The sequence below is a fragment of the Polypterus senegalus genome, chromosome 14 (genome assembly GCF_016835505.1).
Source record: "Polypterus senegalus isolate Bchr_013 chromosome 14, ASM1683550v1, whole genome shotgun sequence".
Taxonomy (NCBI): Eukaryota; Metazoa; Chordata; class Cladistia; order Polypteriformes; family Polypteridae; genus Polypterus; species Polypterus senegalus.
Genome location: NC_053167.1, coordinates 72,298,193 through 72,310,350, shown reverse-complemented (window position 1 = coordinate 72,310,350; position 12,158 = coordinate 72,298,193). Strand labels below are relative to the sequence as shown.

The following is a 12,158-nucleotide window of genomic DNA, read 5'->3' as shown; positions in this document are numbered from 1 at the left end:
CATGAGTTGTTATGCTTATTCTTTGAAGGGCTGGTGATGTGACCAGGTTTGGTCATACACTGTGCATAGTATTGACACTTTGTGACCTTAAACTGAATTAGCATGGTGCAATGATTTAAGAGGAGCAAGTCATATTTATTGTTTTTATTACAGTTAAAAGCTGTTCGTGAGCAACTCCAACTCCTAGTGCAGATCAAACCGAAACCCAGAAAAAGAAAAGAGAAATTAAAGGACAGGTGGAAGAAAGAAAAAATAAAGAACAGAAAAACCAAATCAAAGAAAAAATGTGAAGTTAAGCAAAAGACCAAAAACAATAAAAAGCTGAGAGAAAGAACTGATGGAAGGTAATTTCATCCTTTACATTCTTCAAGTGAAATAACCCCTCCACCACCTCCCTGTTTTCATCCTTTTGATCTACCCACTTATGCCTTTTTCATTTAGTAAACAGCAAAAGGTTATTTTAGTGCAGTACTCGGTAAAAAAGGTGATATATTTAAGGTACATATGTGTGCTTTAAGTGTCAAAAGCAAGTCTTTAATGTAGCTCCTTGAAATTTTGCAGTACTTGTCTGTAAGGATGTATTGTCTGGTCATATATTTTAGATAATTTTTGCAGTTTTTAGTATATTTTGCAGGCCTTGGAATACTTACTAGTTAATTTATTTATTTTATTTGAGTGCATATTATGCTTAAATATTTGGAAGAAATTAAGAATGTACCCAGTTCCTTTGTGTGTACTCTGATTTTTTTTTTTTTTAATAATTTAGCAATCTAGTTAGTTATTTGGATGCAAGATCCTGTTTAAAAGAAAAAAAAAACTTAAAATTCATTATATATAATCTGTGGGTTTATTTTTCCTTTTTTAGACAAACTATAAAAAGCACTGTGGCTAAAATGTCATTTGACTCAACAAGTGAAGAAACAGCAAAACCAATGTTGTACGAGGAGAAAAGGCAGCTGAGCCTTGATATTAATAAGCTTCCTGGTGACAAGATTGGGAAAGTAGTCAACATAATCCGGACAAGAGAACCATCTTTAAAAGACTGTAATCCTAAAGAGATTGAAATTGACTTTGAAATGTTAAAACCCTCAACTCTGAGAGCTCTGGAGAGCTATGTAATGACTTGCTTAAATAAAAGACCGAGAAAACAAAGTGGTATGTGCTTATCTGAAACTTCTGTGCAATGTTGTGATGTAAAAACAATAGCATTAAGAATTACTGTACTGTCTTGTGTGAAATCGGCACTTTTATTTCACTGCCAAGATACAATAAACATTTTCTTGTTTATTTTATGCAAGGGTCTGTTCAGGGAGTTAAGTAACTTGCAGCTGTCCAGTACCTCCTGAAGGCAGTAGTGTTGCAATTATGTTTTATTTTGTTGTGCAGGACAGAAGTCAAAGTGTAAGAAAAGCAGTCAGCTGAAACAAAATCAAGACCTTGAGCAGCAATCGCAGGATGTCCACTCAAAATTAATTTCTGTTCAGAATTCTAAAAAGAAATGTATGTTTATCATCAATGATGCAATAAAATTAATTTGTGATTAAATTTGAAATCAAGCACTAACCTGTGTACTTCATCTTATTCCAGCATGTCCAGGTGATGAGGCCATTAAAGCAATAGGTGGACCCTGTCGTCTGAGTGAGAGCAGTAGCTCTTCAGATTCTAGCAGCAACACCAATAGTGATTCAAGCAGTTCAGATAGCAGTGACTCTGAATCAGGTTAGATGTCTGCTTTCGCAAAATTCTGTATAACTTCATAGATACACACTATCAAGGACTTGGTCCTTTTTGCCATTCTTCTTTAAAGTTTAATTACAAGGATGTATATATTTTTCAGGATATGGTCATTTGCAACAGTGCCTATGACACATTTTCTCAATTATTTTGTGTTTTATTTCTTTACTATGATGTGTTAATAGTTTAGTTGTTAGTACTAGAGTATTTTCATTTGTCTTGTTATAGTTGATGTTTTAAGTGTAACATGACTGGTAATCTGTCTTTTTTTATATACTATGTTTGCTTATACGTGTATTTTATATAGAAAGTTTTTCTTTTTGTCAACTGGCAATTTTAAAATATAGTGTGAACTGTTGGTGAACAGATCACATAAGCACTGAATACATTGATGTGCTTTTATTAATGTTAAGGGTGTATAGGATGAAGTACAGGAAGGGTGTGAATTGATTTTATGAGTAAACTACTACTAACAACCTAAATGTTAATGTTTTAGATAGGACTGTCTGGTTTAGTTTTAAATCTCCCTCCTTTAATTGTATTTATTTTTCAGAACAGGAGAAAGCAAACATAAAGTGCAACAACACTGATCTTCCAGTGACAACAATGGTAATAATGCCCTTTAGTTGTGCTTATTTTTAATTATTATTATTATTGTTTTATTTTCTGGTATTTCTGTTCAATTTAACAGGAGACAAAAACTTTACACTCTTGGGATGACACATTGGTGCCAGCGATACCCCTTGATGCAAGTTTACTTTCTCCTGCACAACATTTGCACCAGAAAGAGCTGCTTGGCTTTCAACCTTTGCATCTTGTTCCTCCAGAACCCCCTGAGAAGATCACTATTTCACCCCCAGGTTTGTATAAAAATGTGATTTCAAACTAACTATAAAAAATTGAAAGATTATAATGTATTAAAATGTATTATTGTTCCATGAGCCCCAGTATTCAATCATTCCATTATTACACCATTAGAATGCTGAAATGGATACACTCCTCTTCACATTTTCTTCTTTAATATTCACAGCCAGGCTTGTTTGCTGGTAGAACTAAACTGTCATTACAGTATATTCAGTACATTGTTTTATTCACGACATATGAAGACTCATAAATAGGCAGAGTCCTTTACATAGTATTGCCTATAGGAACAAAAACAAATGTAGCTGGGGTAAAAAAATGTATTCATAATTTAATAATGAGCTAGTGCAGTATGCTCAACAAGTGCCTTTATTGGGATTCTTGTGTGTATTACAGGCAGAAAGAGGCAATTCAAAGTGCTCTTTTGCCATTTCTCATTTTGTGTGAGCAGAGATTTCAAGATAAAACTTTGAAGGATCTGTTTAAAAGTATTTTACTTTAAAAGCTTAATTCGTTTGAGCTTCTAATGCATTCCTGTAAATAGTTTGTTTCATATAACTTTTCATTTTCCAGGAATCGCTTCTCTGTTATCACCTGTAAATTCTCCAGTTGGATTGAATAATTCCCCTAGGTCTTCAACTGATTGCAGTTTAGAATATAGTGTTGATATTAAAGTTGAGGTATGTAAAACTTCTTTCTGTCTGCTTTTACATTCTGCAAGTCATGCAGTCTGTTTCATTTGTTTGTCATTTATTAATAGGTTCCAGTATTGTCCCCTATCCCAAACAGTCCATTGGACAATATGAAAGAAACAAAAAGTTATCCTAAAAGGCAACCAGAGATCAATTTTCCATCAGTTACTGCAACTTGTGCAGAAGAAATTGTGGTTAATACACTCACTAAATCATTTGGTGAGAATTTTTTCCTTTTATTATATTTATTTGTTTGTAAAACCATTATCAGTGTCCCCATGTTTTGCAGATGGAGTTATTGCCTGTCCCTTTTTTCACTTTGTGTATTCCATAATAAAATACTCTTTGGAGTTTAACAATTGGAAAATGTCTCTGCATTTAAAATTAAGACAAATTAGATGGTTTGGACAGTAGAAGATTTTTAGTTTTATAACATAATCTTTAATGTAAATAAACACAAATTATCCTTGTTCAAAACTTGATAATGTAAAGCAGGACCTATGGTTGTATTTTGCATATTGTATTTGGCTTTGCCAGAATATTCTGAATTGATTTTGTAGGACTGAATGGGCATCCTAGTGAAGGTAACCATGAAAAGAATAGCAACAACTCACAGAAAGTGATTGAAGAATGTTTCAACAGACCAGGTGATGGACACATTCAACATTTTAAAATCCCTGATTCAAAAAAGGTGATTTTTTTTGTTGATTTGTTTCATTTTAACTAAATTATCTAAATTCTTTGTCAAATAATATTGATTTATATATTTGCAAGTTTTTTGGAACCGATTTAAGTAGCTTATTTTAAGCATTACAGTGCCCAGGATACAATTACTAAAAAGGTTCTGCAGAATTTAATTGAAGTTATGGATTTCTAAGTAAGACACAAGTGAAACCTTAAGCTTACATGCTAAGGATTAGATTCTTAAAATAGTTTACAAATCTTCCTTGTCTGAAGCAATAGAATTTCTAGTCGTTTTCTAATCAACATGTTCTTCCTGACCACAGACAAAATGAAAGGATATGTGTCTTTGATGGCACTTTGAAGTTATGCAAAATAGGTCAGTTGTTAGGGAGATTTAACAACTAGGAGATTTAAGGTGCATTTCATGAAGACTATAGCCAACTTGCTGAACTATGAATATGTCTACTTTTGAATGGAGCCGTGGTATTCTTGGAGATATTCTACAGGGTGTTGACAATTTTAAAGTTTTTAAGCTGTTTTTAAAGTCATTCAGATTTTTTTTTAACTATAATGCATTTGATATATTTTGCAAAATACAAGTTATATTTTAAACATGAACATGTGCATGTAACCGCATACAGCCTAAACCTGCATGTGCTGTATAGCATATAGTTTCATCTAGTTATCTGCCTCATTAACCCTGAAAGTATAAGCTTTTTGTAGTTTAAACCAGTTATCAGTTGAACATCTGACAGTTTGAGACGATTGTTTCTTGGAACTTATTCTGCCATCAGAGATTGTACTTGTAGCACTTTTTGGCATGGAAATTGGGGTAGAACATAGTGTTTTTAGACTGTAAGAAGGGGTGGAGCCATCCTGAGAAGCTGGCCATGAAAGGAGTCTTGTAGAAGTTGATTGATTGTGTAAGTGTATCGGGGAGAGAAACAAGATATCATAGCATTACCTGTGACTCTTAGGAGATCTTCACCTCTTAAATCCTTTGGACTGGGTATATGACTTTTGGTGAGTCTTGGGAAGCATTCTATCAAGGATCAGCTCACGGAGAAGGGGAAAATCAGTACAGATCATGTTGCCTCAGGTTAAGTGCTGAGAAAAAAGACCTAAAAAAAAAAAACTTCATGGTACAATGCAAAAAAACATGTTAAATAACTAACACAAAGTAACTGGGAAGGCCACAGCTGTTATCAGCATCAGTGATAAGTGTCAGTTGAATAATGCACATGAACAAAGTCAAATTGTACAATATTAATGTGTTATTTTGTTATACAGTATAACAAGCAAAAGACAGTATTAAAAGTATATTTCAGCATGCAATGGATGTTCACCCCGAAAGCAGTAACACAAATTTTCATTCAGTAAATGATGTACTACATGGCTAATGCATAACAATCCACTTGATACATTCATTAATTGCAATTCAAGTATGTAAAATTTGATTCTTCAGGCCGATTTGGTTCCAAACAATTTACAGTTTTTGTTCAATAGGTAAAATGTTATATATTTAAGTAACTGAAGTGATTTCATGATAATTATGATGATTTTTTTAAAGCAACAATGTTCACAGAGCCCATAAATTTCATCACGGAAAATTCAAACATGGTCGTCTGAAAGGGCTGTGTCCTTCAAGCCCCAAAGCAGAACTGAGAACACACCTGGCTAAATTGTCTAATCTTAGTTCTTTTGCCTTGTGAGTTGATACCTGAATAATTGTTGTGTTGCTGTGGTACATGCTTTTCATATCAGAGTTTACAAATGACATATTGTTTTAGGGCTACCATATTTTGGTTTTCCAAAAAAAATGGCTGGTGTGTCATTGACACTTGATATATGTCTGGAAAGTAATTAAACCCACTCCTTATCAAAAATTGTGATCCTTTTAAGGCCATTGCAAAGTTGCTATTTCTGTTACTTTTTTCTTTTTGACATTATGTATCTTAATTGTAAAATGTTTTTTTTCCTTTTAACACAATACATGCCTTGACATATGATGAAAAATCATTGAATTTAGTTCTTACTGGTTGCAGACATTATCAGTGTGTGTTAAGTGAGGCATGTGTTTCATTTTCTGGTCAGGACTCAAGCTATGAAGCGCCGTGTACAATTTATGAACAAGGTTCATAAATTGGTGAAAGTCTACATTAACACTTCTCTGTTGTGGTTTGGTGTGGCCATACACTTTCACAAACAAACCAGAAACGTGTTGCAATGAACATCATAATATAATTTATTTGTAACGAAAGGACAACCTACAAATTCGGTTTTTCAATTCTTGTGTTTGAGATGGATAAGTTCTTTTAGCTAGTTATTAAGCTTCTGTTCATGCAGTGGCATTCATTTGCTCATATCTAGTCTATACTGGGTTACCACTTCCTACACAGAGTTCTCTGTTTGTATGCGTGTGTTTTGTATGAAATGCTGCTGTATAATTTCTTACTGGATTTAGAGGAGAAACTCATAATAACCAGCACTTAACCTTCACAGCATATTATAATACATTTACTGCTTTGTCCCATCTATTAACTTAAAATTAATAGTTGTCATAGTCAGCATAGTTGTACCTATGGTTTTATGGGAAGTGATGCTTTGTTTCTTTCCTGGTTGGCTTTCTCCATGCGTGTAGATGAATCTTAAGTGTTCTTTCTCTTTCTACTTTGGTTGCACCTTCTGGTTTGCGGGTGGTACAGCAGTTTCTCTTTGAGGTTTTTACACACACTGTGTCCTTGGGTGCTAGCAAAATTATCCCTTCTGATCAACTGGTTCAGTCAGTTGCCATTTTCATCAAGATAAATGCATCTCCTTCCAAATATGGTCTCTGTCTCTGCTTTTGCACTTGTCCTTCAGCAAGGATTGGATTTATAACACCCTTATCCAACATCTGCTCAACAGCATAAGGTTTGACCAGGTAGACAACTGTAAGCTTGATTAGAGAAGAGCCATGAGTTAGCGCTTGTTTGAGATTGTTAAAAAGGAAGGAATAGTGGACTTGTCTTTTGGTTTCTTGGGTGCACATAAGCTCATTCTTTTGGTTGACCATTAGTATGTAGCTGATGTTGCATGTTGATGGCAGTGATGACGAAGTGAATCTGTCTTCAGACAGTGAAATTGAAAATGGACAATGAAATCAAAAATGATTCTGATAAATCCAAAGGTGGTGATTGTGTCTGTCGCACACGCGCAGTGTGCTGTTCAAAAGCGGATCAATCTGGAAAGAAAAGCCACAAGGAATCGTGCTGTTTTTGTCTCGGCTGTGATGCTGGATTGTGCATTTCACCGTGCTTCAAGATATACCACACAAACACATTTTGACAGTATATACGGTATTAGCATTATTTTTATTATTATTATTCATTATCATTTGTATCATTATACTTTCTACACTTCTGATTTTATACTTTTAGTGTTTTGCATGTTTTACAGTCGAAACATCAAATCGAATTCTTTTTTTTTTTGAGAAAAATGTAACGCTAAGGAGGCTATGTCAGGACTTGTGTTCTAGCTATAGCAAAAAAGGGATAGTGTCAGACAGTCCTATATATAATAATATGATTAATCACGTGAAATGCCAAAACACCATCAGCTGCAGTTACAGCACCCTTTGTTTTACCTGATCTGTCATTTTTGCTATTGAGTTCTCTTCTTTAACAGCAGTTTTATGCTTATGTGAAAAATCTGGATATTTATTTAGATATCTTTTACTCATGATCTGGGTTAAATTTGCGACACATCGCTGCCCCATCCTCCTAGCCATCACAGTCAGACTGCAATGCATACTTTCCTTTAAACACATCCCACTGGGTATCCTAACAATATCAGCTAAGTAGTACGCATCATATAAAGTTACAGCAAACGCAACTTCAAAACATCAGTTAGTAGCGCATGAAACAAACAAAAACATGTAGACCTGTGTTTGCTTATACAGTCAGAGTAACAATCAAAACCAAATGTTTACATCTCAAAAAGAGAAGGCCTCGACACTCTAATGCTTTTTAAACCAAGATGCTCAACTTAATTTACTGAGCATTTTACATAGCATCTCTACATGTATGCTAGGATTAACATTTAATATACCTTTTCTAATACTAATTAAGAAACATTACTTACTGTATTTCAGCCTTTTTAGCATGAAAGAAATTATTTTTTTGTAACAGATTTTATTGATGTGCCAAAAATGAATAGATGGTAACACCACTGTTAAGGAAGTGTAAACATTCCAGGACTTTTTTTTTTTTTTTCAATGTAAGAAACTTTACCAGAGGAAGATTTACCATAAGATGAATATGGAAACATTCTGATGTGAACGAGGGGGTTTAGGGAGTTCAAATGTGTTGCTCATGCTGCCACTGCCTTCCAGATTATCCACAGCTCCTGCCTTGTCCACTGCCTACCCATTTATGCCTTTGGTTTCAACTTGTACTTAACTCAAGATCAAAGGCAACAACATCTACCTCACTTTCCCTATGACCATAAACACAGGCCAGTGATGTTGAGCCAAGCTGTGCTTGCAGGTAGGAGCTTTCTATTTTGTGCCATCACTTCCTCAGTCTACACTGGCACTCCGTTCATGACTGTCAACCCCAGTGACTTTACAATGTGGTTTCTTTTTGTCCTTTTTTTTTTTTTTTCCCCGTTTTATAATGTTCATATGAGGTTCTAAAGATATTGTTTTGATTTCATTAAATTCTAGGCGAATAATATTTATTAGTTATAAATATTTGAGCTGCTGATTGATCACTATTATTGTGTGCGATTAACGATTTCTGAAATTAAGTTTTGTAGCACAACCCCTAAATGCATTAATCAATCATTTTAGCGTGACCATGCTTCACATAACAATAAAGCAGCCCCAAATGAATCCATGCCTGTTAATATTAGTAGCAGGTCACCGCTGCTTGATCCTTTCCTGTTATTTCTTGATAATGGTCTTCATCCACACACACCGACACCCGCCACTTATGCTGCCATCCAGGATTGTCCCTTACTGGAACATAAAATACTACATACCATATTTATCCAGAAAGGAATGCAATTTGTCTCGTATTTTTGTAGATATTGTTTCATATATACACTAGCTCAAATTGCAGAAAATATGCAAAAATTCACATCAAACCAGTTATGCAAGTGGAGTGAATTTAATTTTCGTGTGACACTAATGTTGCAGATGGAGTGAGACTGCTCATCCTTGCCATTTGTGCTATGTTAACACATTGACAGTGCAAAAAAGTTGCATTGCGCAGTACAGCACAACCTTCAGAACAAGGTGCTATACATGCAGTCACGTCTGCTGATTAGTCTGTCCATGAAATCTAAGAGGCTGTCAAGCCATAGGTCTGAGTGGGAGATGGAATATCAGTGGGTCAGCCCTGTCCTTGGTGATGAATGTGCTTAACGTCAAGCTTTTTTACTGCCCATTGATGGATACAGCACCATGCAGGTGCTACCTATGTCTGAGCCGCTGCCTCCCAAGCAGACATGGTATGTTGTTGTTCAATTGTATGTTACCTACTGTAGCCTGCATTAGCCCACAGAATAGTGTATCCAGTAAAACTAGGAAATAATCTGTGCACATTGATCACGCCAATATTTCTGTTCATTTCAGCCAAAAGTTAAGATAGTTTAATTATATAATTCATAAACGGAAAACAGCTGTGGACTTGACTCGTGTGTTTCATGCAATTAAGCACAACCTGAGCTATAGCAGAGCTGAATGTGTACAAAAGCTGAGCCATGAGGTTAAGTTTCCGTTTTTTTAATATTTGTAATTGATAAGAGCTTGTGGGATGTTGTCTTGCAACATAGCAGTTCAAACCGTATGTATTGGTTTTCATAGATATTATGGCAATGACTGGAGAATGGGGGCTGGGAGCTTGATGGTGGGTTGTGCGTTAATTTTGTCACACAACTGTTCAATAAACTAATTGGAATAATGTTTTTTTTGCATAGGTGATCGTTAAAACTTTTTGTATTAGAAATTTCATTGGTTAATCAAAATTACATTTGTTAATCGGACAACCCTAAAAATATTATTATTTACAATTTGTAAGAAACAAATAAGCACTCATTTAACTTCTGATTTTACCTCCCACACAGTATCTACTGTATGATGGACAATGACAGTTCTGTGTAAGGAAGTTACACAGTGAACACCATGGCACTGTAGCAGACTGGCACTTTGTACGTGTGCCATAGCACACACTCTGCTGACAAGATATTACTTAATAGAAAATATTAATTATATTAATGTTGTATGTAATACAAGGAAAATGTAAAACAATTGTGTGATGTGTTTTTTTTTTTCCCTTGCCACCTCTGCTGTCAGGAGACATTTCACTCAAGCTGAAAAGCAGTTATAAACAAGTTTGTTGGTTGCATAGCAGGGCAGACTTGCATTCTTGACAGTTTAAGTGTGAAGACCAAAACAATCGGCATCCTAAAGTGTAGTATCATACCTTACAGAATGTGGTTGCATTATACATTTTTGACTCCATTTTGACTTGTAATCCACATCTTGATTGTGGTGTTGTACTTCTCTCTTGCACCTTCACTGATCGTATTCAGTGATTGCAAATCATTTTCTTTCTAAAGGCAATAGTAGGGAAAAAAGTTTGATTATGAGCTTTCAAAATTGGTAAGTGTTGCTTGCCAAGTCATTCACATCCTTTACTATATTGTCTACATTTGTAATGTTCTGCATTATAGTTTTCATGTATTGATGATTTGTGAATGTTTGTTCTTGTCAATTTCAGGATTTTAGGATTAAGAATGTTGATTCATGGGCCAGCTTAGGAAAGATGAATGCATATATTCCATCAGTGATTAAATCATCCAATGAAAGTTTTCTGCAGTTTAGAAAAGCTGCAATTGAAAAGGAAGAGCGAGAAAGAAGTTTAAGGAAACTTAAGGAACAAGCTGGAGTGGAGGACAAATTGGGCACTGAAAAGCCAAGGTAGCACTTTTGATGTTCTGTGTACAGTATGACTATTGGTAATACTAATGACGGAGGGGTAGAGAGCTGTGTTATCCAAGAAGTAGGTAGTTTCCTTTGGTATTCTGTGGTTATACGGTGATAATTGATAGCAATGATTTAATTGTTTATTAATAAGTTTCACAATTTTTTGTGTGTGTGAAGTAGAAAGAGGGTTGAATTATAACATTGTATGAAACTAGTAACTGGACAGTTGATTCTGAAAGGGGTTTTATTTAGGGAAAACATCCTAAAAAAGATCTTAGTCTCTGCCTATTCTGCATGATAAAGGTGACATATTCTCAGTTGAGACATGTAGGTATGATTAATGTAGTACAGATGATTTAAATATTCAGTTATTTTTGTTGGAAAATGTAGTAGTAGCAGTGATGGTCGATCACTCAACTGCTTTCAGACAGTTGATAGAAGAACAGAAGCACATGTCTTAATTTTCTCAGGCTGTACAGTCCTGCTTCCTCTTTTATCGTGTTAGCCCCTTCTATATGTGAACCGCTTTTTCTGTTACTGGCTTGGACTGAATTTCTAGTCTGTTGTATGCATGAAGAGACACTCATTTATTATGGAATAGGACTACTTCTTTAAAGTGGGGTTGTGTTCTGTCTGTTATAAAGACATCATGTCCACTAGACATGTGCTGTGTGACTGGATAGAGGTTGGTATTACTGGTTATCTTCTTACCTGAGCCATTAACAGACTAGAGTTAGTATAAGCAGATTTTGTTTTGAGTGGTTGAGCCTACCGTGGGAACCATGTTAGCATCAATGGGCATATAAACACCTATTTTCAGGATATATTTGTCTAGACTATAGGAGTAAGGAGTATTCATAAACTTAAATTTGAACAAGATCCACCCTTCCTCAGCTTCAATTTGATTGTAGTCTGTTCTTCAGTGTTTCATGATATTGCCTAAAATAACCAGACTTTCCTAAAAATAATGGAGTGAATTTTTAAGTTTCATTTCAAGAGTGATGATTTTATTTCCAGAGGGGAGTATGCTCAGTCGGCACTGGCAGAGATCTCACAAAATGAAGTTGTCAAGCAAAATGAAAAGCAAAAGCTGCAGGGCTCTCATGTTGATACAGAGAGGGAAATGGCTAGAAAAAGAGAACAAGAACGCAGAAGAAGAGAAACAGTAAGTAGAGAGTGCACTATGGGACATGCTGACAAAATTAAATCTAATTTTA

The 12,158-nt window shown here is 35.0% G+C and overlaps 1 protein-coding gene and 1 long non-coding RNA gene across 4 annotated transcripts in view; one reads left to right on the top strand and one right to left on the bottom strand.

Annotated features, from left to right (window-relative positions):
• LOC120514434 overlaps positions 1-12,158 on the bottom strand; it is an 82,017-nt gene that overhangs the window by 49,338 nt on the left and 20,521 nt on the right. Inside the window, exons 2-3 of one of the 2 annotated variants that reach the window (XR_005630457.1) lie at positions 10,439-10,568; positions 4,936-5,092 (exon numbers count right to left, since the gene is read on the bottom strand). This is a non-coding gene — a long non-coding RNA (uncharacterized LOC120514434). The remainder of the gene's footprint in view (positions 1-4,935; positions 5,093-10,438; positions 10,569-12,158) is intronic. The other variant, XR_005630458.1, reaches the window with a different exon arrangement.
• The window catches only part of brdt (bromodomain, testis-specific), a 48,364-nt gene that overhangs the window by 35,456 nt on the left and 750 nt on the right, over positions 1-12,158 (top strand). For both annotated transcript variants that reach the window (XM_039734813.1, XM_039734812.1), the window contains exons 9-19: positions 154-344; positions 866-1,155; positions 1,387-1,500; positions 1,588-1,719; positions 2,288-2,343; positions 2,426-2,594; positions 3,169-3,275; positions 3,356-3,506; positions 3,848-3,978; positions 10,736-10,935; positions 11,959-12,106. In XM_039734813.1, coding sequence (XP_039590747.1) covers positions 154-344; positions 866-1,155; positions 1,387-1,500; positions 1,588-1,719; positions 2,288-2,343; positions 2,426-2,594; positions 3,169-3,275; positions 3,356-3,506; positions 3,848-3,978; positions 10,736-10,935; positions 11,959-12,106 — 1,689 coding nt within the window. The remainder of the gene's footprint in view (positions 1-153; positions 345-865; positions 1,156-1,386; positions 1,501-1,587; positions 1,720-2,287; positions 2,344-2,425; positions 2,595-3,168; positions 3,276-3,355; positions 3,507-3,847; positions 3,979-10,735; positions 10,936-11,958; positions 12,107-12,158) is intronic.